General features: G+C 47.1%; 1 protein-coding gene across 1 annotated transcript in view; it reads right to left on the reverse strand.

The window, feature by feature from the left end:
- Nucleotides 1-22,934, reverse strand: part of spryd3 (SPRY domain containing 3) — a 43,367-nt gene extending 20,433 nt beyond the window's left edge. The window contains exons 1-6 of the mRNA XM_066708503.1: nt 22,775-22,934; nt 20,826-20,962; nt 19,170-19,245; nt 15,446-15,570; nt 14,823-14,958; nt 14,135-14,323 (exon numbers count right to left, since the gene is read on the reverse strand). Of these exons, the coding sequence (XP_066564600.1) occupies nt 14,135-14,323; nt 14,823-14,958; nt 15,446-15,570; nt 19,170-19,245; nt 20,826-20,953 (654 nt within the window). The 5' untranslated portion in view covers nt 20,954-20,962; nt 22,775-22,934. The remainder of the gene's footprint in view (nt 1-14,134; nt 14,324-14,822; nt 14,959-15,445; nt 15,571-19,169; nt 19,246-20,825; nt 20,963-22,774) is intronic.
- Nucleotides 22,935-25,573: the final 2,639 nt, after the last annotated feature.

Consider the following 25,573-nt stretch of genomic DNA (forward strand, 5'->3'; position numbering starts at 1 on the left):
ACAGAATGAACACAGGCAGCCTGGTCAGAAGGCACAAGTCTGTGCAAAGGTCAGGGGAGCCTCCCTCCCTGGCCCCCTGGAGAACCAGGACTGCGCAATCCTGACAAGACCAGGCAGGGCAGCACGTTCTCCTCCGATGATGTCAGCTAACAACACCACCCCCACCCCACCTCGAGGCTTCCTCTCCACAGCCCCTGCCTCGCTGCTCAGCTCTGATAACAAGGGATCCCTTTCCACAACTACAGCGACCAAGCTACACAATGTGATCAGTTGTGCTAATCCCTACCGTCCCATTCTTCACTGTGTGGACAAGGAAAACACACTCACACATACTTAAGATAAAAAATAGCATTGCATGTGTTGTACAATGCAGGTGCTCCTCCACGCAGGAGAAGGACACAACCAAGTCCAACAGCCCGAGCCTCAACAGGGCTGCCAGAAACCCCCAGCCACTGCCTGCCCACCCTACACCGCCTGGAGCCAGGGCTTTGTGTTGTCATGGGGGATCAATCGCCCATGTTCCGAGCAGCAGAGGGTGCTGGGAAAAACAGCCCTGCCTGTGACCTTTGCTCCTCGTTGGTGCGGTTTGAGCTGCAGGTGGCGGAGTCGGCCTGACTGATTGTCAATTGATCCCCTTCCGGAATAAGGAACCCTGGGATCTGAGTGCTCTGTGCTGAGGGAGTTTTCCCAAAACAACTCCAGCGTCTTTATTCTGGTAAGTGGGGCGCGTGGGCAGATAAGTCAAACCTTTAGGCAACGATGGATGCTCTCCAGTTTTGATGAGGATTAGAGGACGAACATGCATGGCCTTGTACATCTCAAACACAACTACACTAAACAGTACACACCACACTTAACTACACTGCATACCACACTAGACTACCAGAAACTACACACTACACTATACTGCACACTCAACTAAACTACACACCACACTTAACTCCACTTATCCCGAGTTGCACTGCACTCTCATTCATCCCACATCCTTTCAGCACCTAATTTGCTGAGCAGGGTGCAGTTAAGACTCCCTTTGTCTTGTGGAATCCCTGCAGTCTCCCCACTAAGCCCTCCAACACAGTGCGGTTACAAACCCATGGAAAGGTCCCCACCCCCCGCTCTCGCCAACGCATGGTGCGCAGTGGGGGGAGACATGCGGATGAAGACACCGACAGATAGGCATTGGGCTGGTGAGAACTTGTGCCTTGAGGGGAGGGGAAGAGAGAGTAAGATAGAGGAAGATAGAGAATGTGCCGAGCTCAGTGCCAAAGGTTCAGTACTGGGCCTTGGATTCACTTTAAAAGTACATTCTGTGCTAACAAAATACACAGTTATTTGCAACAGCCTCTGTGAAGAGAGGAGGAAGAGAAGGAGAACAACACAAAAGAGAAGAACAAGAGGAGAACAAGGACAAGAATGAGAAGAAGAAGAGTAACTGCCTGGACCTGAGCATCTCTGAGAAGCAGTGTGTCCTGAGACCCGCCCACAAGTCACACCCCCAACACACCCACCTTCCTCCCCAACTTTTCCTTGTTTCTTTTATCTCTCTCTCTTTTTCCATTGGAAATCTGTCCTCCCGTCTTCAAAGCCACCACTTGCAGACCTCCGCACACTGTTCTAATTAACCCCGAGACTGCAACTCACTAATACGAAGCAGTCGGCCGGGGCGATGGAAAAATTCTCCAAGAGCCCCGTTTACAATTCTTTGGCCTTGTTGTTTACTTCTTGAATTCTCTGCGTGTCGGGAGGGCACGCCTATGCATGGGGGGGAGTGGGAGAGCTGCCCCCCCTCTCCCTAATCCACCCCAAATAGCCGACTCCAAGAGACACAAAGCCTTGCTTGCTTCTCCCCTCAGATGTCAAACAGGCATTCGCTTGCTTTAATTTGCAAGTTTGCCGTTACACCGATCCTTCAAAACGAAAGACATTTGGCCCGTGCTTCCTAATGCAGAAACTGAATAATACCAAGACCCCGCCATCCTGGCGAACCCCCCTGCCAACTCCAGCTTTGTGCCATGTCATATAATCATGCTAGAACAGGTAAAAACATTGGTACTGGCAGGACAGCAATTTTATAAATACACACAATGCCATGCCCCTCATACATAAGCCTCGCACAGGTTTGGGGGCAGTCCATTCCTAGGCAGACTTGGCTGATACAGTGTGTTGTGTTAGTCGGTTATTAAAATGTAATAGCCCTGCTTTAGAAATAAAAAAAATCCATTAGCCAAGTAATACACAGCTAACAATGGATACAAGTTTTTTGTTGTTGTTAGTTAGCTCTTTTTAACTGGGCAGTTAAGAGAAGGCCTAAAAAGCCTGGGCCAAGAATTAAAGACCCAACCTGCAAGGACCGGGCTGTGATGGGTCATCCCCCTTCTTGCCATTTTCGATCGCCGGGAGGAAGGGAGCCCCCACTGCACGCTCAATAGGAAGTTAACACAGCGTGCTATTGAAGCCTGGTTCTCCGAAGGCCTCGGCACAGGCGCGGTGCAGGGATTACGGCTGTCTCTCAGCTGTGACCGCGACCTACCAACCCGGGAGCGGCACGCAGGGGGGAAAAAAGAAAACTGAGATAAACAAACAACGCGCAACCTTCTGCAGCCAAAATTAAAGCAAGCAAATGCCTGCTTTATTAATTCCATGTTGCAGGAACAGAATGCCTGAATGAGATTAATTTATCTTGTTTTGTTGCTCCGAATGGAAAATTCAACAACTTTTTTTTCTTTTCTCCCCGGTCTTCTATTTTTAAATGCTTTATTATTTTGGTAAAAAAAGAAAATAAAAGGTCTTTGCTCGGGGCAGCACATGGCTTGTGCGTGTCTGTCTGCACGTGTGTGCGTGTGCCGGCTAGCCATGGCCTAGGCTTTCTCAATGAAATAGCTCTGCTCTTAGTCACAACGATCACGGAAATAGAGCAGGGAGCACGAAAACGCAACTTATGACACACACACGCAGACCACTCGCTGGGGACACGCACATAGCAGGAGACCTGGCTGACCCTGAAATAGCGACCCAAGCAGCCATGAAGACCATACTCCTAATATTATTAATCATATGTAATTTGGCGGAAACGTTCATCCAAGGAAAAGTGCGGGTTTTCAGAATATGTAACAATGAAAGGGATAACATCACAATTAAACATCATGTGCACATCACAGTAATCACTACAGTACATCATCACTGGATTTTACTCTTTTCTGAATTTTTTGGGGACATGTTTATCCAGGCTGCTGTACGATCACATTTTACGTGAAAAAACAAAAACAAACTAAAAACATCTACTAACATTGACTAATTCTTTCACTTCTCTCCCGGTGCCAAAGCCTAGAAGGGAAGATATGGTTCGTAAGCAGGGCGTCCCTAAGCATGTCTGAGGGAAGAAAAACCTAAAAAAAGAAAAGATTACAACACAGATTATTAATATTTCAGGTTGTTATTCTTCTTTTTGTCATTTTTTTCTCCTCTCCTCCTGGCGTTCATGCCTGGACATCCCTTTCTTTTTGTCGTTCTTTTCTTCTTCTCTTAGTTTGATCCTGCACAGGGGTTACACCTAGTCACACCTCTTGCTTTTCTGATGCTGAGTAATGGAGTGAGCACTGATGCTATCTTGGGGCCATGCTCCACTGAGAATATTGACAGGTCTCACCGCCTCCCTTTCCTGGGGTGGGGTGTTTTATTTCTTTTTTTCTTGTTGCCCCCGTTGCCTGGACGACAAGCGTGATGTGCCAGCTGGCTGACCTGGACCTATGTTATTCCCCCACTTCTCCTCTGATTACAGTGGAATTATGGGAGTCCTGATCCCCCACAGTCAGATCTGGGGGGGGGGGGGGGATCAATTCCAAATAGATTCTAGAAAACGGAATTGGAACAGAAGCTGGAGAGATTTCTGGCTGGATTTCAAAACTGAACACAGCAAACAGGACCTGGACAAGCTGCAACAGGAGAAGTCTATGCCAGTGGACACAAGCCCCTGAACCTGAGGACTAGATGAGCGCTGTGGTCTCTGGGTCACTCCTCCCCTAAGCCTCCATGACCGTGCTGAGGCCCTGCAGCAAATTCAAAGCTAAGCAGAACAAGCCACCACTCAATTTACAGACATGCACGTATTTACCCAATATAGATGCACTACCAATACAGCACGTGAAGTATTTTTTTTTATTATTTTCTTAATATTTTGAAAATTTGGATTGGAGACTAAGGTTATTGGGTGCACCAAATGCACAAGTTTTTTTTTTTAGTTTTTTAGTTTTTTTTTTTTTTTTTTAACCCTGCTGGATTATGCCCCCATGGGACCCCTTGCCCCCCTATTCGAAGCAAGTCCCTGGGGTTCGAGCACACGCAGTGCAGAGTCAGACGGAGCAGCACTGCGCCTCAGAGCCTGGGCTGGCTGGCGGCAAGGCAGGCGGATCACTCCAAGACTCGACACAAAGAATCCCATTAGTGTGAAACTGAAACTCAAGGTCTGTCTGTTGCACTGTTTGTTGTCAGCGGTTTTACAGCCCCCCCGCCATCTCCCATTCCCCCACTCCCTCCACCTCCAGGTATTTTGTAATGACAGCGTTTAAACTACATTTTGTGCAGACAATGTTTCAGAGATTACACGATTGTTTACACAGCATTAAAAAACACTCTAAAAATAGACTGATCGCTCTTTCACAGATGGCAGGCTGTCTCTCTGTGCCAGATACACAGCGCTGGTGAAGGTGTAGGGTTGTCTCCCTGACTGTGTGTGTGTGTGTGTGTGTTTGTGGCTGGCTGTCTACGAGGTCAGGTTATTGCGTATCACTGTGTGTGCAGATCCACTAGGTTAGGGTATAGTGTGCATGTATGTGTGTGTGTGTTTGTGTGTTTCTGGCTGGGTGTCTATTAGGTCAGGTTCTCGTATACCTACCTCACTGTGTGTATCTACTACGATAGCGTAGCGTGTGTGTGTCTATACAGGAGTCTACATAAAAAAACGAATGGTGTCAAAAAGTGTATTACAGTGCAAGTGTACTTGTGTTCCCATCTCTGAGTGTCAGTGTAACAGCAGCGTGACACAGGGTAGGCGTGTGCAAGTGCGCCTGACCATGGCGTGCCGGGAACGCTGTGTTGGTTTCAGGTTTCTAAAGAAAATCTCCAAATATTCCTGAGCCTTCAGTGAACACATAATTCAGGGGTAGGGAGAAGGGCAGGAAATACAGGTAGCCAGAGGGCAGAGAGACCAGAAAGAGAAGAGAAGAGAGGTAGGGGGGGTAGAGTATGCAACTGCCACACACTTCTTAATATGGTTTTAAAACATCTGGAGGGTTGCAAGACACATGCTAAGCTGCTTTAAATTGATTTTGCATCTGCTTTTAATACTATCCAGCCTCATATTTTGGCAAACAAACTTTGGCTTAGATCTTCATAATCAACTTTTTAACATATTGGACCCAGTAAATTGCTGTCTGTCTGAGGCGCGAGTGTCTTCAAGGATGTGTCCTCTCACCATAGATGTACATTTTGTTCACTAATGACTGCCGTAGTCAGCATGAAAACTGGCTGATGACTCCATTATCATTAGCTTACTAAAGGAGAATGAATTATGCCATGGCCCCGTTGTTGATGATTTTATACATTGGTGTGATGCTGCCTTCTTGCAATTAAATTTAACAAAAACTAAATATATGGCCATTGATTTTAGACTGAAGCCACATGCTCTGCAACAAACCCTCATCAAAGGCCAAGTGATGGAAAATGTTGAGAGCTAAGTACCTGGGCACTGTAATGGATTTCAAACTGTGTTTTGATGCAAATACTGATGTGCTGTGCAAGTGCCAGCACTTGTTTTGCTTGAGAAAGCCCAGGTCATTTAGTATTGACAGGACCCTATTGACAATGTTTTACAGGGCATATATTGAGTCTATGCGATAACTTTCTGTTTTATGTTGGTTTGGTAACCTTAATATCAAGAGCCAGATCTCATTAAACTGCATTATTAGACAGAGCGGAAAGATTATTGGAGTCAAACAGGCCAGCCTGGGTTTATGAAATGAAATGAAGTGAGAGAGGGTAGAGAGAGGAGAGGAGTGAATACAGCCACTCGACAGGGTGTACACACAGCCACTGCTTGGACTCTTGTGAAACAGCACTGAAAACCAAGGGCTGCATTCCACTGAATTTTTGTCTTTAGTCCACACTCTCACACACTCCAATTCTTCACTGTGTGGACAGGGAAAGCACACTCACGCTCACACTCACACAACACAATGTCAAGTGCTGTATTTTTCCAGTCGATGGCATGTGGACTTATCACCACCTCTTAATAATCCAACAATGCAAAACAAAACAGACGAGGAGAAGACGAACAACGAAGAAAACAGACCAATTAACTGTTTTATGTATCTTAAGGAAGAGTGTTGCCTCACCCTAATGCATTACGCATGGCTGCCAACAGCCCGGCAGGTTCCACCCACCCACCCCTTAAAGGTAAAATAAATATTAAAACAAAATTAAGATTCTCCTAAATACAACGGATACCCTGCTGTTGGCACAGGTATACATACTTCTTACATTTTTTTTTTATCCTTGCAGTTGTTGATGGTGGTGATTTTTTTTTTTTTTTTGGAGGAACTGTGATGGGACCAAGAAACCTTCTCTTCTCTTTTCTCTCTCCTGAGACGGTTGTCTGTCCTCTCTGCCTTTCTGCTCCATCCATTCATTCCTTCAACTCTCTCTCCTGATTCCCTGTCTTTAATTTCTGCATGATTGGTGTATTTAGTGGAGGGTTAGGGAGGCTAAAGGTACAGAATGAATGAATAAATGAATAAATAATGGATGATCCTAGAGTAAAGAGGGATTTAAAGAAAAATGTATATGGCAGGTTAAGAGAGTGCACTCCACCAAAAGCTCAGCCCTGTGTCTGAAGAGCCACCCAGTCTGCCAGTCCCACTATGTTGTACTGGCTTAATCACAGTGGTGAACTGGCTACAGACAGCTACAAAACACACTGATGACTGAATAACTGCAACTTTGTGACATCTGTTCTGTTGCAAAGGAGAATTAGGGAGTATTAATTCACAATTCTCAAAACTAAAAATCAAAATAAACGGGCACTTTGTACATCGACCCGGGCAGCACCGAAGGCTGGGAATGTGTTCCTCAGAATCACTGCACTCGTCTGGGTGATTGTGATTGCTGTGTGTGTGCGCGAGAGAATGAGAGCGTGAGTGTGTATGTGTGAGACAGAGTGAGTTTGTGTGTGTTGAGTGAGAGAGAGAGAGTGTGTGTGTGTGTGTGTGAGCGAGAGTTTCATGTGAGTTTCATGTTCAGACAATAATAATAATAAAAACAACAAAAGGAACTCCTTCCCAAATTACAGGATCTATTGGAGTGTAACCACAACAGTGTAACAACACACAGCCTCGTGCCAGAGGGAGGGATAGGGAGAGGGAGAGCCTCTAACCTGGCTGCCATGGTTACCAAAAGAGAGTTGCAGAGAGAAAGAAAAGATTTATATATAATACAAGTACAAAAAACAGGTAGTGGACATGTTATTAGCATTCAGAGACTCTGGAGCCCGTCAGCCGGGGACAGGGGCCAGAGGGAAGGGGAGTCGGATGTTTCACTTGCTTTCCTCAGAGGGACACGGGTTCCAGGCTCCTTTGCACCCAGGAATATTTATTGAATTTAATTAGTTTTTTTTTTTTTTAGAAGGATCCCAGGCGAAATGACTTCCACCAGCTGGGAACTGTATGCCCAGATTCGTAGCCCAAGCGTGCCCTGCCTCCCTGAGCCCTATTGGGACCACGTGCATCACACAACATTAACCCAGTTCGGTCAGGTTTTTTTCGCCCCTAAAGCAGCTCTTCGCTTTCAAAGAGGGGCTGCAGAAAAGAGACAGCACCCCTTGAGCTACACCTCATCTCCCCCCACATGTGGAAACCGGTCCCTGCTGGATCTGGGCACTGGCTCTGTGGTTTCTCTGGGGGCTGTGATGAGTGAGTTATTTGCTTCCTGACTGACATCGCGCCGCTGTAGCCATGAATCTGTCAGAGCCCACCCTAGCTCCGTAAATTAGAAAGTAATTACCCCAAATACAACGTCTGCCTCTTCCTGCTAGCCCCTCCCCCCCTCCCCGTGACTACTGATCACTTACTTGCCTCTGGCAGGACACCTCGTAGTTGTGTAGTAAGGAGATAAAGGGTGAAAAATTTCAGTGAATTTAATGGTCGGTGTCTGCACTCGCAGTCTTTGATTTCGGGTGTTTTTTGCAGCCCCCGACGTGCAGCGTTTGAGGCAGACACTCCTCCAGGGCTCAGGTCAACACTGCTCTGGTGACCCCCTCGTCTCACAGACACTGCTTTGAGCTGTAGATTTTGTTGTGCTACAGGACAAAAAATGTACAACTCTCCCCAAGCTGGAAAAGCCCGCATTCGCCCTGACAGCAGCGTGCATCGTGGGATTCTCTTTCTTATTATTATTGTTGTTTTTATTTAATCAAGAGATTTATCTCACTAAAGGCAACTATAAACCTTTTTTAATAAGTAGATAGTTCATGTGCAGTGAAGAAATTAAAATAAGTGAGGCTGTGCAAGGGTGCAGCTGGTGGAATGCCCATCTGTTGCACTGTGACGTATGACCATTCTTATTAATTCTTAAAATCAGAAAATGATAATAACAATAATAATAATAATGTTATGTAGTAGACTGTTACCCAAAGCAGTTTAGAGAGACCAGGGGGTAAGGTATTAATCAAAAACGGCAAGCTCCAAGCACAGCAAGTTGAGCCCTTGACCGGAATTTGGAATTGGAAGGGATCGGAATTGGAACGTGGAGTGTACACCTTTTTCTTTTATTTTTTTAAAATAATTTCCAATAAAATGTTTTATTGTATTTATTTATTTGTGTGCCGTTTTTTTAAACAGACTGATTTGACTGCTGCTCCAGCCACCTCAGCCATTGCCTGCTTTCCTGCCCCAGGAAGGAACCTGAGAGAGGGGCAGGAAGGCAGGGGAGCGGAACCAAGCAGAGAAGACACGCCTTTCCAGAGCCCCTCACAATCCTGATTGTGTTACTCATCCTGCTAATTACAAGGGGTGCATGTGTACGTGTGCCTGTGTGTGCGAGTGTGTGTTGCGTGCGTGAGTGTGTGGGGTGGAGAGATCCCCCCCAGGAGTCTTCCTGAGAAATGCTGTTGCTCCAGGAAGTGGGTGGCTTGTGGTTTTGGGTGCCGAAGCGACCTGGGTGGGGGGGGTTTGGGAACGCATGGGACAGGAATGCAGGCTGTTATTGCCACAGGCTACACAGCTGCAGAGTTTTTCCTCCTTCGTTCTCATTGTCAATTGTTGCCCAAAACAAGAAACCCAAAACGCATCACCTGTGAGTCAGAGCTGCACTCACTTCCTGGAGATGCATGGGCGACCCCCCGTTTTCTCTTTCATCAAGCCTGACGCAGATAGGAAGGCTTCACACGGAGACAAGTCGTGACACTGCAACCCCCAACCCCACCCCCAGCCCCCCCCAGGTGAGTCAGGCAGGCTGGATGGCTAACAGTCCCACTGCAGAGCTACAGTGACTAAGGGCCTGATTTACACACTGTTCCACAAAGCAAAACCAAAACCAACAAAACAGCTGCAGTGCCTCAAACTGTGGAGTGGTGTGTGTGTGTGTGTGTGTGTGTGTGTGTGTGTGTGTGTGTGTGTGTGTGTGTGTGGGGGGGGGGGAAAGGTGGTGGTGGCCCGTACAGTTTCAACAGCCACACGGTAGCCATCTTGCCCAGCTCCTAGACTAAAAGAGAGCAGGCTGCGTCAGGAGAGCTATAAACCTCTCAGGAAGTGTGACCCAGCCAGAACAAAGGTCACATGAACTGTTGTCCAAGATCAAAACAGCCTCTCCCCTGTGGGCTTGTGTCCCTTCGGGGCAATGGGGGGCGTGTGACGCGAAAGGGACTGATGATCAAGTAAGCCAAGCACTGCACAGGAAGTACAGACACACCATTCGGAAGCGATTCGGCCCCTACATTTCCCACGGCCCCCTCTCCTTCTGGTGACAGACGTCAATGCAGACCACGCACCCCCTCTCCTTGACTTGTGCCAGGTGATTCTGAAGAAAGAATCAATTAATGGACTGTTCCAATTCTCTGTGGGGGGAAAGGTCACTGTGACCGTAGCCTGGGCCGTTCCATTAGCATGTTCATGAGTTGGGAAACTACTTGCACAGCTGTGGTCCAGGCTGGCTGTCATGTCAGTCAGAGACAACTATGATGAGGATATTAAGATCACCCCAATGGTCGGCGCTAGAATGTTGGCCAAGCTGCCTGCAGTGTGAGAGGAGAGAGGAGGAGACCCTGGGAAAATCACAAACACAACCACCATGCCAGCTGCATAAAGTGGCCTACAGTGGCTTTCAAAAGCATTAACGCCCTTTGGACTTTTCCACATTTCATTGTGTTACAACATGAAATCAGAATGGATTTAATCACAAGTTTTTGCATTCAATAATGCATTCAATTATTTTCTGTTTTGTATTTGTAGATTATATTTTTCACTTTGACATTATGGACATTTTCTGTGTTGATCAGTTGCAAAAACTCCTGATTAATTCCATTCTGATTTAATGTTGTAACACACTGAAATGTGGAAAAGTCCAAGGTGGGGGAATAGGTTTCAGAGCCACTGTATTGCAGCGGAGGGAGGAAGAGGAGAGCACCACGGTGTGTGTGCACTCAGGCCGGCCCAACACTGAGGGTCTGGGGACAAGCAATCAGCTTTTGATTATTCTTCCCTGACGGACTCTCGGGACCCAGGTTTTCCAGGTGAGATCGGTTCCCTTTGTGGGCTCCCACATCTCGGCAGCGTCCTGCGTGTCAGGATGACAGATCACTGGGTGGAATTTCTTGTGGAGGTAGCCAAACCCCCAAACACACAAATACACACGCAAATACACAGGCACACTCGCAAATACACACACACATACACAAATGCAAACATTTGAACACACACTCACACACCCTGGGAAGACAGACAGACGCACAGGGGCTTGCCGGTGATGGCAAGGCACTTGGCAAAATCTGCTGGGTTTGTCCTGGAATTCGGAAGGCTTCGATGCAGACGCACACGTCCGCGTGGCCCCGGGCCAAGCTGAGATGTGTCGCTGAAGAGGAAAAATAAATGAAACCTGACTGATGCCCAGCCTGGTTAGCTGATCCCGTCGAAAGCATCTTTTGGATTAGGTGGGAGTTTTGTTTTTCACTGCTGGAGCGAGTTTGATGAGTAGGAACTTGTCCACGGTTACTCGATTGACTGTTGGATCACTCAGCCTGGTACTGCTGTGTTTTCCATTCTGTTTTTTGGGGAGTTTTCCTTTGTTTGGTTTGCTCTAAATGCACCGCAGGGCGCAGACACCCGAACACCGGAATCCTAGAAGTGTCACAGGGCGCGTTTTCAGTTGACAGCTGCCAACAATGCTGCCAGTGCCTTACAATTAAGTAATTAACCTTCCCGACCCTGAAGGCTTAAAAATAACGTCCATCACAGATGCCAACCCTGATGCCCAGATGCCAAATCCTACAATTATCCTTGCTTTTTGATCACCGTTTTAGTTTGAAAAGACGTTTGAGATGGTCACATTCAAAATGACAACCACAGCTGCTGAGCTACACATACAGACGATTATTTTTTTCATTCCCTTATTTAGGCCGGAGGCTCATGGGCAAACAGCAGGCTTTTAAATGCTACTGGTGAACCAAAACAGCATTTTGGAGCATAATCTGAACTCAACATGCGTAATGCAACACACTCCTCATTTCCACAGCAACCTAATTGAGTAATACACAAGTATCACTGCTTTGCAATGGAAGTTTTATGTCCCGCCCTGATGTTGGTGACAGGTGTTCAGAGCTGCACCAAATTATGTGACCAGTCCAGTTGGCGTTGAGTCTGGGAGGGGGAATATGGGTAGCAGTAATGCACAGAGAGAGGCGATTGAATCTCACGACTGTGGGTGCGAGTCAATTAATCTGCGCTGTGTGTGCGAGTGTGTATGTGTTTTACGAGTGCTAGTGCGAGTGTGCGTTTGCATGTGCGAGTGTGTATGTGTGCGAGTGTACGAGTACGTGTGCAAGTGCGCGTGCGTGTGTACGATTGTGATTGTGTGTGCGAGTTCGAGTATGTGTGCAAGTGTTCAAATTAGGGAAACAGAAATTTTTCAGGGATGGTCTGTCTCCATTTCTTTATCTCTTTGTCTCCACATGAATCTTAAACCTTCTAAGACACAGTCGGTGATCATATTTCCTGCGTCTCGGTGGGAGGGGGGAGGCAAAAAAAAATATATAGAAAATAGTGGCCTTTCAAAGCTGCGTGTTGTGCAAACACCTAAGCATGCTCCCTCCCCTCACTCTTAGATCATGTTTGTTTATGTAATTTAGTGATTTATTTAGTGTGGACAGAAACCAAAGCACTCCACCACCAGCCCCCACTTACCCCCATCACCCCCACCTTCCTCCTCTTGCGCCTGTCAAAGCCTGTGTTATCTACCTGACCCATCTACAGCCCTAGCAAAAAATACAAACAAACAAAACAAACAAAAAAACAAGTTGCTGGTGTCAGCTACTACGACTGTACAACGAGATAGCAAACTACTTTTGAAGAATAGAAAGAATTACATATATACAGCTCTGGAAAAAATTAAGAGACCACTTAACATTGATTTTTGAACTTGGAGTGGTCTAAATTTTTTCCAGAGCTGTATATCACTTCAGCACTGTAGCTAGTTAAACGCCTCCAGCCACATAAATGAGGGAGAGCCTGGTACGTCTCGGGTCCAAGGATGGAAACCAGGCTCACATTTCAAAGCAGGCTTTTTGCAAGACCCTGGCCTGTGGTACTCAGAGCCACACCAGGTGTTAGGGGCGTGATTAGCACCCCACAGACCAGGGGCTCAAATAAATGTTCAGCTTTGTCCTGCCTGAAGGCTACGGCAACAGACAATTAGGGAGGAAAGTGTTCAGTCCTTCATGGTGGTGGTTCTGCTAACACCCTCTCAGCACAGTTACTTGCCCTGCAAAATGCTCTGTGCCCATCTCGGACACATAAAATCAGATTTCTAAAATCGAGTGATGGACTCAAGCGAGCAGGCAATAGAAGACTGATAGAGAAAGAAGGGAAGAAGAAAAAGAAAAAGAGGAAAAGATAGAAAAGCCTGTAATGGAAGCAGCTGCTCAACCATGGTGGGAGTTTTTATTTTTATTCTTGCCTGGATATTAGGGGATGGACAATAACTGTGTTTCAGAGAGCAGTCTGGAAGTGATAACAGTGCGTGTGTGTGCGAGTGTGAGAGATCGTGTGTCCGTCTGTGCGTGCGTGCATGCAAGTCAAAGCACTACATTACTGCACTGATCCCCTCCTCCTTTCTTCAAATGAGACTTCTTGCTACAGGGTTAAAAAGGAATCTGACTTTTTTGGTTCCCACACACCACCTGAGCTTCCAAATGCGTCACTATGACGCCTGCCGTCAAACGGATGGGGGGGTGGGGATGGTAGGGGGTTGGAGGGCTAGAACACAGCAGCACAGCTGCCTGGACAGAGACTAGGTAGGATGTTGTGGTCTCACAGCAGGAGAGCCCAGCTAAGCTGTGGTCTGTGGTGCAGGGAAGGGGGGCTAGGGGTAGGACAGTGCAGCCAACACAGTCTCTACACATAAAAATGACACACACACACACAATCGCACACCTGCAAGGAGGTCGGCTGCATCGTGAAAGCCTTCTTTGTTGTGATTGACGCAGACCGGGAGCCTCTCGCACCACTAGAGAGCACGGCGGCAAGAAGGGCGGACAACCCCTGCCTGGACTGCCGCTCACACCCCAGCTGCAGCTTGGCCTGGCTCTCATTTCTTTACTTTGTCTCTCTGTATAAACGGCCTATTGTATCATTGCACTCTTGTCTTCGATAGGGTGTGTGTGTGATTCCCTGCAGTTTGTATGATCCCCACCCATTCCCACTTCCCAAGGGGTGGGGCAGAGGAAAACAAAAACGACAACAACCAAACAAAAGAGTATCCGAATATATATATTTTTTAAATGTTCAGGTGTGTAAGGCAACAGGGCTCTCCTTGCACGTGTCTGTGGGTGTCTAAATCTATGTGCATATATGTGTGTGTGTCTCCGTGTCCTCACCATGCCGCAGACCCGGACATCGTGAAGCCGGCCCCACTCGTCTTCGTGGCTGTCCACCATCATCACACTATCGTCCTCCTCTGGCCCCCACTCCGCCTGCAGGTCCAACCGCACCTCCTCTCCCAGGGAGTGCATACCGATGGCCGGGAACAGCCCGTCTGGAGACACTGGAACCACCACGGAGCCCACCTGCACCACACAGAGGACAACACCACACAGCTGAGTGAAGTGCAGCACAGCACCCATGTGAGTGACACTGTACAACACAAAATACAGTGTGACTTCACAGCACTGACTGACTTGAACAACACAGAGTAGCAAAGGTCAGAGCCTGGGGCAATTGCACAACAGCACAACGCAAACACAGCGACTGGGAACTCGTCACTGCACGCAACACAATGGTGACTAACTTGACAACGTGCAGCAATAGTAACACATAATAGAGATCAACAATAAAGTAAACATCAGGTCTGAATGAATCAGAATCGCTGTGCAACACACAGATTGTCCTAGTCCAGAGCAGAGACTACTGCCAACATAGATCATAGCAACTGGCAGTTACGTGTCTGTGTGTGTGTGTGTGTGTGTGTGTGTGTGTGTGTGTGTGTGTGTGTGTGTGTGTGTGTGTGTGTGTGTGTGTGTGTGTGTGTGTGTGTGTGTGTGTGGGGGGGGGGGGGAGGTTCCTTACCTCTTTGCCGTTCTTGGTGAAGAAGACGGTGGTCAGCCCAGCCTCAAAGGACTCCAGGTAGATGCCACAGCCGATGCGGTCGCCACGGTTACACTTCGGCCCAAACTGCTGCCCCACCGTATTCCCGTTGTACAGCCTGAAATGCAAGGGGATGGCACGGGACCGGGGAACAGGGGACAGAGGAGGAGAGGAAAGGGGAAAAGAAGCATACAGCCTGTTAAGATAGGGAGTTCCGAGCTGCAACATAACCAAATATGCGTTCAAATAACTGCGGGGGGTGGTACTGATAATAGGTGATACTCTTGACCTGGGACAATGTCTTCCCACTGGAGATCTCCCAAGAGAGAAAGAAAGATAGAGAGAGACCCGTGTGGCTTAGTGTTATCAAAGGGGGGCTACTGAGGTCCCATTCAATACAAAAACAAACAAGTTAACTAACTAAAGAAATCTGTAAAGACCAGCCTGCTTGCTTGGACCATTCATTACCTCTGGTAAATCACACCGATATTAACAAAGAAGTCTCAGGGCCCCCACCTCCCCGAAGACCCCCCGCTGAGTGGGACAAGGCTTAAGAGTGAGACAAATGACAGAAACATTCTCCTCTCCCACTCCCCCTCACTCACTTCCCGTCGTCAGCGTGGTACGCAACGGAGTGTGGGAGCCAGCCCGGCTGGTGGTCCAGTTTGTAGTACTGAGGTACCAGGCCTACGGCAATGGTTCCTCTCACTCCAGTGTCTATGATCGTCACCTGGAACACACACACACACACATCAGCTGGAGTCTCGTTACACTCATGTTAACAGATTTAACCATATTGTACTGTCCTGCACTGTACTGTATTGTATAGTACTGCACTACACTGTATTATATTGCATGGCAATTAACTGTCTTGTACTGTACTGCACTGCACTGCACCTCCATGAGCTCCATCCTACATCTGAAGCAGCACAGCGCAGGTGGGAGCCAGGGCCAATCTTCACTCATCTCCCCAGGTTTAAGGTGTCTGGCGAATGACTAATTCATTTTCCAGAGAGGGGCCTGGTGGAGAGGAAAGCTGCCCCCCTCTCAGCAAGCCGCCGTGCCGAACAGGGGTTCAGCACGTTTGCAGGACGCCGCCTTCATTTGTCAGCACAGCACTAAAGGAGGGTAATTACATCATTCATGACTGAGCCCGGGGGCATCAGAGGACAGGCCTCATCACATACGGCACTTTAAGAGAGCCATTAAGCAATTACCCATTACCTCATTACTTGTGTGCGCGTGTGTGTCTGTATATCTGTGTGTCTGTATATCTGTGTGTATGTGTATCTGTGCGTGTGCATTTGTGTGTATGAGTATGCATATCTATTTGTGTGTGTTTGTGTTTTCTTTGCCTTTTTTGTTTTTTAAACAAAGAAGTTTTAACTTCTTAATCCTCACACTGACATGATGGGCGTTTTGCGGGGGATGCTGGGTGGATCCCTGGAAACCCCACCTGGGTAAGATCAACAGGCCATGCCTTATACACACAGAGAGAGAAAGAAAGAGGGCCTGGTTCTGGGTTATGGATCTCCACATCTATCACAGAGCACCTAGAATATACAGGATGAGTTTCTTGAATGCTGCCTGACTAGGAAACACCTGAAATGCAACAGCACCACTGGTCACTGGCATTTTAATCCAAACTGCACTCAGGCCTTCTCAAGATTATCCTTGTATATCATGGTAAAAAAAAAAAAAAAAATGCTCCTTACTAAAACCCATGCTGTATTTTTACACTAACCCTGAGATTGAATTGTCCCCATGTGCCCTTTAAAAAAAAAAAAAGTAAGCAAATAAATTAAAATGTTCGCTATTTACGCAACTCCAATGGCAGGAAAAACAAAACACAAACAAAAAAATAAAACAAAACAGAAACGAGCATTAAGAAATCAGAGTGAGTCAGAGGAATGGATAAGAAAGCTTAAGGACACAAAGTTCAGAGCGCAAAGCTGTCACCGGCCAAATGGAAAACAGCTGTCAGAGCTCAGGTCTGGGTGCTTGTTTTGCGTTTAATCCCTTAATAAAAAACACTTATGGTTGTTTCTCCGCCGAAACTCTCTCTCTCGCTCTCTCTCTCCAACAGATCAGCTGATGAAACTCTGAAAGCAGGAGCCTCCATAACCCCCCCTTCCACAGTTAGCAGAAAGTCCCCCAAAACAACAACTCTCTCTGGGAAGGGGGGGGGGCAGAAGGATTTGAGAGTTGAAAGCTGCTCAGTGTCAGCTCACCCCAGCCAGCAGGAAGCTGTGGCTCTGGACACCGCCACCGACTCCAGGGCCACCCGAGTCTCCCTCTTCCCGACACCGCACTTCAATGTTTCTCAAGGGAAAAACAAAATACATTCCCCACACAGTCGGCTCAGTGTACCAACCCACCCCTATATTATCGTATCCTGTTACACCGCATTGTACCCTGTTCCGCTCAGTCTTGCTCCTGCTCTGCCAGCCAGGGACTCCATTCAGTTGCTGCATTCTTTTCATCCCTTCTCTGTTCTGTACAAATGGTCTATGATCCCCCCCTACCACACTGTGGTTGACCGGAAAGCATCGCTCTAAGTGATGCACCCTGCCCTGTTGCGACTACCCCTGCGGGAGCGGCAGCCTGCATGGACTTGACACAGGGGCAGGGTGCTCAGATTCAGGAGAACAAGATTGTGCAGCAGTCAAACCCACATACAATGAATGAACGAATTAATCATTATAATAAAAAAAAAATGCAGATCCTTGTGATGCCTTTCAAAACCCCAATTATATGTGCTTAGGATGGGAAGGGGGATTCCTCGGGTTCTGCGGACACGAGCAGCTCAGCTGGGAAAGAAAACAGCCCACAGCTGGAGCTCATCAGAGCGACCGCAGCAAAGTAAACTGTGGCGAAGCAGGGGGCCCTGTGAGGCCGAGAGAGGTCAGCCTAGGGCCGAGCCACGCCCAGCAGGTGGGAGTGACTCACTCCACCTGTGCTCCCCTCTCTCACTCTGCAACGCCTCACACCCCCAGACCAGAGGACTGCATCGCACCCCGACCAGCACACGCACTGCACCATACACCAGCTGGCACAGGCCCGGATTCGAACCCCCGCGGCCTCGAGTCAGTGGGGCCCACCCTGAGCCCACTTCCACCACAAAGTCATGTGGGAGGATTTAGAGTCTGTCAACATCAGATGTGTGTGTACGAGTGTGCCCAGAGAGTTGTAGAAAGAGCTAGAATAAGGGTATTGCTTGCTATTTTATTCCCACTACCCACATAAGTCATTGAAATCAGGAACACAGGAACCTTTTTGGTTGTCGTCTTATTCTTTTAAAACTATTGTTTGCTGATGGGCAAATTCAGCAAATTGGAAATTATATTGACTAGATTTATTTATTTATTTAAAGAGAGAGCGTGCAAGAGGGAGAGAGAGAGAGGGAAGAAGAGAGAACTACACCAGAGCAAAACGTCTTTGAAAGTCTTTGCTGTGCACACAGGCAGCTCAAGTCTGTCTGACAGGTCCCTCCTTGGAAGCAGCGCTGCTTTCTCGCTCAGAGAGATGGGAACCAGCAATTCCTGCCAAAGCCATGCAACACTGGGGGACTTTTTCATTTCCGACACAGGTCTGGCTGCACTGAGAGAACCCAATAAATTAAATCGCAAAACTTTCTTGGAATCCGGAATTTATGGCAAAATCCTTACAGGCTTTTCCCTACTAAATCACTGGGAAAGCTCTGGATTTTTTTTCCACTCTCCCCCCCCCGCTGTCTCTTTACAGTGCAGCTGTAGACCAAGGCAAGAGTCTGAACGTCAGGACTGGAAAGCAGACGGAATGAACCGCTCTCATTTTCTCTGATGTGCGTGGAGGATTTCAAGCATTCTTAAAAAAAACAACATTAGGACTTTGAGGAAAAATGTTCCAGCACCAGTCTGAACTACACGTGGTCAGTAACGATCCTATTTATGAAAAGCCCGGGTGCTTACTCAGGCTTATATCCAACACCCTCTATTCTCAATCAGCCTAACTACCTAGACTGGCCCCTCTGGTCTGATAATCACAGTACAGTACAGTACAGTACAGTGCAGTGCAGTCTAGCACAACCCAGTCTAGCCTGGTCTTGTCCAGTGCAGTGTAATCCAGTCAAATTGGCTGAGTGCAGTCTAATATTGAGTCCAGTCTTGTCCATCCAGCCTTCATTCTGTCCACCCCACCAGAATGAGTGCTTCACTGCAGCAGGGGCCACAGCGCTCTGGGTCCCAGGACAAGGGTACCGCACAAGCACCGTGGCAGCTTCGGACTCCTGTATAACACTGTTGATATCAATAGCGGCTCCCGCACCAGGGGCCCACGGTTACTGCCTACCTCAAAGTAGACGTTCCCCTTCGACAAGGGCCTAGGAGCCACGTAGCAGCCGACCTCGTCCGAGTTGCCTTGGTAACTGCAAGAAAAGGGAAGGTTCTGAGGAATTCCATTTAAAATTCCATCTGTTCCGCCAGGGTTGCAGCAGGGTGGGGAGGGGGAGTTTCCAAGTGACATCACAGAGCCCTAGGAACGCCAACGCACTGGGAAAACGCTTGCGGGTTCACAAGGTAGCAACCAAACAATGCAACAAGATGATCATTGGTTTAAGATCATTATCCCGTCACCCCACCTGCCCATAACAGAAGCAACCTTATCCACCACTTCATTTCATATCGACACCACCACCCCCGAGGCCAATCCATAGCACCCACTCTGACAGATAAGGCCACAGGCACCAGGGTGTAGCACTGCACTTATTCACCTGGTTTCCTGCAGCAGCTGTATCGGGTGGCGTGTCAATATGACCCGTTATATTATGCTTTATTCAACAGTCACAGTTCATAATGGCTATTGAACATACAACTCCTTGGATAAAAGTCATGATCTGAATTAATAATATTAATAATAATAATAATAATAATAATATTTATTAACTGATCATTAGCATCTCCAGCAATTGGGATCCTATTTCCCCTTGAACGTGAGCTCAATGACTATGGGAAGAGAGGATGTGCCGCCACACAGCCCAGCTGAAAGTCTGGGATGAGATCCTGCTTCCCAGTTCTTTCCACTGTCTGTGGGCTGTTCACACACACACCGAGCCCCGCCACCGCTGGAACTGCTCTGCCCCCCCCGCGGGTTCACTACATTTGCTGTGTTTTTCCAATCGAGAAAACGTGATGCTTTGTTTGGTGTTTTTTTCATGTGGTGTGCCTTTCATCTCCACTGGGCAAAAATCGAATGAGAAAAAAAAAAAAAAAATATATATATATATATATATATATATATATATATATATATTCCCAGACTTTTCTTTTCTTTTTTTTACTGACAGTCTTGAGATCATAATTGCTTCAATCAGTGGGCTGAAGGCGTCAGGATTATTTGCGTTTTGGGGAGGGGGAAGGAAAAAACCTTCTGAGCTGCACGCAAAGCTGGACATTGTGAGAGGACGAGCTTTCACACAAAAGCGCGTCAGGAAGACTGACATGGCTGGGACTACAATTGCCCCCTGCCCCTGACCTCCTGCAACGCTGAGGGGGGTTCCAAACACTCACCCTTCTGTGGCAGACTTGGCACAGCCCAAGTACGAATTAGGTGATGTCTAACAGAAAATGGAGGTGGGGGTGTGTGGGTGGTTGGGAGTGTGTGGGGGGGGTGCGGGGTGTCCACTGTGTGTAGACACGTCCTGTCACGGTGAACAGTTGGCTGCTAAATATCAGCCAAAGAAGGGGCACTGCGGCATCAGCATCAGCAATGGGGTGATATGCAAAATGCTGAGACGATGCCCCTGGTTGAGTCACCCCTAGCAGCCCGTCTTCACACCCACTGAACCAACGCTGCTGTTCCCATAGGCTTTCTGAGTGTCCTTTACTGCTTTACTATTGCTTTATAGGAGGTTTATAGGTACACCCCTGACAGGACACAGTCAAATCGGTTTAGAGGTGGGAAGCCCCTGGCACTTCCCCTCACCTGGAACACCGGGCACAGCCTCACCTGAGTGTGTCTCCATCCACCAGGATGCGTTTGTAGCGCTCCTGGTAGCGCACAGCACGCACCTCACGGATCTCTCGGATTCGCCGGCGCCAGTTCAAGAACCTGTAGTGTAGGTTGATGTCGTCCATCCTGCTGCGCTATGTCGACAGAAAACACACAAACACAACCACTCAGTCAGGCCACACACACACACAACCTGGGATTTGTGTGGGTGTGGGTGTAGGTGAGAGAGTGAGTGTGAATGGCTGCATGTACAGAGACAGATATGAGGCTCCCATTGTGTAGCAGTTGAAGGCATTCCAGTTCCTGTGTGTCAGCCAGTGTTAACTGACTATGAGATAATCTGAGTGAGATTAAATGGCATGCTAAATTCATATCTATTATATTATAAAATATTGTCATACTTGCAAAAACACCTGAAGACCTGTAGCTTCAATTTCAAGAACTCACAGATGCAAGCAAACAAACTAGACTTAAAATGAACCAGAGTAAAACAAAAGTCATTTTTAACAGCCTTGTTAAAGCTAAGATAATTGAAGTAGATCAACAGATACCCAATGAAGTCAAATGTTATGTCTACCTTGGACAACTAATCAGCACAAATGAGATATTATGGAAGAAATAAAATGAGTGAAAATGGGAGGGAGTGCAATGGGAAGAAACAGTAGGTTGTTGAAAGGAAATCGTCCCACTTCCCTCAAAAGAAAAGTATGAGATCGATGCATACTACCAGTGCTTACTTATGGCTGTGAAACCTGGTCACTTAAGGCAAAAATGATACAGAAAGTAAGGACAACACAAAGGAGCATGGAAAGAAGTCTGCTTGGAATAAAAAGAAGAGACGGAACAAGAAATTAATGGATCTGAGAGCCAACCAAAATATGTGACATGTAAAATGGCAATGGGCTGGACACAATGCAAGAACAACAAGTCAAAGATGGACAGGGGAAGCTATTGAATGGATACCAAGAGATGAATAAAGACCTAGAAGATGTCCACATAAAAGATGGGAAGATGAAGTAAACTTTGCAGGCATGACATGAAAACAGAAGCTGTAGATCCTAGCAAGTGGAAACATCTTAGGAAGGCCTTCATCCAGCAGTGGATCAATATAGGCTGATTGATTGTGATGCGCTGATATTTTCACAACAGAAATAATAATCCTTAATGGTTTATAGTTTCATCAGTACTATTTTTAACCAGGAGCCCAGGTAACTGACAAAAACAAACAGATGAAAACACTTCTTTCCCTCCCTGACGTACACGTGTGTGCGTGTGTATCGACGTCACTTATTGGCGGGTATATAAAGTATGCTGAAATGGGCATCAACACGACTCAGTTAACGCTAATTAATGCTATAACTGCGGAGCGGCTGAAGAAAAAGGCAGTGTTTAAAACACAAACAACTAATATCAATACCGTACAACCTAGGCCACCTTGGATGGAGTTCCTTTATCAGAAACTTACATTTATTTGTTTATTATAACATTTACTTTTAAGGACATATTTCTAAACATGTACTGTTTCTTCAGTATCCATCTAAACAGTCTTGTAATCAGTTTGTTGATATTGCTATCGTCTGTCTGTGCCTGTGTGTGTAGCCATTCAACGGAAATAGAGGGTTAATTACAGGTGAAGCCACTAGAGAACTTACATAAACTTCCGAGCACTTGACAGAAGCTACATGTCCGGTATAGATACTAAATAGTGATGGCAGAACCACACATTTGGGGAAATACGTGAGAAAGAAATGCTTTCATTTCAGCCGGCCCAATGTAGAAACACGCAAAGTAAGTGACTAAGGGTAATTATAATATCGTCCCAAAAAGCCCACGTCACTCCAACTCTATGACATGGTACTTTTCAACTCGAGAGACACTGTTGTTACACTCAGACAGCCCGTCCCTTCATTCGGGATTAACCGCAACGCCCCCGCTGCTGCCCCTACCTTACTCTGTCCCCTTCGACATTAATCTATTTTCAAAGGCCGGGTTGTTGTTGTTGTGATTGTTCACTCCCCGCCGCAGAGTTTCGGTCTCCATTAAACACAAATCCGCCACTCAAGACTGGACAACCCGGCGCTTCCTGGTGACGTCCGCAACTGACAGAAAAACCCACCTCAAAATAGCAGCAGCCAACCACACGGCACCCTGCGATTGAGTGGCGGCTGGGCGGACCAATCAGGCGGCGCGCTGCGGGAGGCGAAGTTTAGAAAGTTGGGTAGTTTGTAGTTTGCGTGCGGCTGCTGGTGCGTCAGTGGCTCGTGCGAGGGGGGCGCGTCATCACGCATTAAAATAACTCCATCCTGATGCACAGGGGCGGCGCGTCAGATCTAAGCAGGACCGATTGGACGCGTTATCCGCTGCGCCTCTAATTAACGCGCCACAGACGTGCTGGAGAGAGTGGTTACAATATAACTTGTGCACAATACTGTGTTTAAGTCGATTATGAACTGACCTTTGCATTTCTAGCTTCATGAGGACAGGCGTTTGGCTAAAACGCATTTGCTGATTTTCAATGTGACAAAATGCTAGAAGTTGTATAATTAAAATGAGCTCAATAGTTCATCTTCTCCTTTTGTTATTGATTTATTTTGTGATTTACATAAGTACCCATTTAAACAGTTGGGAGTGTGCATGGGTTGTGAGGGATTGAGTGTTAAGAGGGAGTGTGTGTGTGTTGTGGGGAGGGAGAGAGACAGTTTTGGATCTCCGTCGGAACAAAACCACTTCAATTCCAAAGAAGGGAGAAAGAGAAGGAGAAGGAGACAGAGAGGGAGATGGGAGACCAGGAAACAAAAATGGGAACTAGCCAGGGAAAAGGAAAAATGAGTAACACAGGAAGAATAGAAAAAAAAGAAAAAAAAACAGAGAGAGAGAGAGAGAGAGAGAGACCCCGGCCTGGCAGTGTGTGTGGAATAATCCCACGAAAAGACGAGTGGAAACGAGAGGAATGGGAAGTGGACACATGAGAGCTTTTTGGACTCCCTCTCGCTATTAATCATTGCTGATCAGGGCGAGGGAGCAGCTGATGACAAAAACAAAGACTGGACAGCCCTGGCAAACTCCCTGGAGGGGAGCAGCCTGGGAGAGAGAGAGGGGAAAAGAGTGGGAGAGGGAAAGAGGGAAGGCGAGGTAAAAAAATAATTGTGTCAATTTAGATAGTTGCAAAAGACATACTCTCTTTATGCCTGCATGTCTGTGTGCTTTTATGTGGGTGTGTGTCTGTCTGTGTCTGTGTGAAATTGTGTGCCTGTCAGTCTGTGTCTCCCTGAGCTTTGAAAGTGAAATACAGATATGTTTTCAAATCAAAACTAAATTGAAACAAACATTTCTTAATTTTTTGGCCACTTTCTTTGCTTCTTCTCTCACGACCCACACCCTCTTTCTTGCGCCAGCTCTGTCTCAGTGAAACACACACAGCCCAGCCCAGGTTGTGAGTTTTGTACTAATATATATTACTATTATTCTACATCATGCCAACTTCACAAACACAGTGGGGTCAGCAGGGCGACTGGCTGGAACAGAGGACGAACCAAAACAAACCGCATCCGATCCCAGCTCCAGAGAACTCCACCGCTCCAAAGTAGAATTCCAGAATCCCGGAGCGAACATTCCGCTGTTGCTGGGGCCGCCATCTGGCATCACGACCGATGACTCTCTGTTTCGTTCCATCTTTCTTATTTTGTTGGTTTTGTTCTTGTCAATAAAACACCTGCTGGTAAAGAATTTTCTATGCCTTCAGATTTGCCATTCAGACTTTTATTCCTCTCATGTAATAGTTTAGTACTCTGGGAGTTTCTCAGTTAGCAGAAGCTGTTATCTGACTGACACCACTCTCTGAAGAAACAGGGTGAACTATGGCATCCACTGGACTGGACTGTCCTTCTGAAGAGTCACTGACTTGACTGGTCTGTGTAGCATTGCACTCTGTCACTCTGTCACTGTGCTCAAGCCAAACCCCAATTAACAACAAGTCTCCTCACCTCCCGCTCACGCACTGGGGGCTCGAGCGAGAAACGAGCCATCCAATTAAAAGTGATCGATGTCTTGATTACAGGGGCCTGTGCCGCAACGCACCCTGACCGACCTCTTGCTTTTCCACAACAACAAATAAGAGCAGGGTGTTTATATGATGTTGACATCTCCAGTAAAAGCCGCCCCAATTCCAGGAACAGCAAGTGGAGCTAGCATTCCCCAGGGCTAGTTCTCCGAATCGCAATTACAATTACTACTACCATCCCCTGATTTTCATGAGTATTATTTATTTATGTTTCTGTTGTGTGTTTTTTTAATGGACATTAAAAACACACACAACATGCTCACACACTCACACAGAATACACTCACATTCATACTCACACAACATGCTCACACACAACACACTAACACACAACACACTCACAAAGACAGACAGACCGACAATCACGCACACACATACACGCACACACAGCAACCCTTGAATCTTCTGCACCTTTTTGCAAAAGAGACCACGGAGTATAACCCATTGAACGTGGTGTTGTGTCAGAAGTGTGCAGAGAAAGAGAGAGAGCAGTCAGTGCCTTCTCCTCTGTGAGCATCAGCCAGCGCCCCCTAGCAAGCACAATGCAGAACTGCAGCCAGTCAACACGGGAAGAGACAAGTTTGTTTGGTCCATCACTGAGTACAGTGCATAGACAGGGTAGACACAAACAAAAACTCAAACAACCCCCCGCCCCCTTGCCCCCTATCAAAAACCCCATAACACTA

This window comes from Amia ocellicauda, chromosome 7 (genome assembly GCF_036373705.1).
Source record: "Amia ocellicauda isolate fAmiCal2 chromosome 7, fAmiCal2.hap1, whole genome shotgun sequence".
In the NCBI taxonomy this organism is placed as follows: Eukaryota; Metazoa; Chordata; class Actinopteri; order Amiiformes; family Amiidae; genus Amia; species Amia ocellicauda.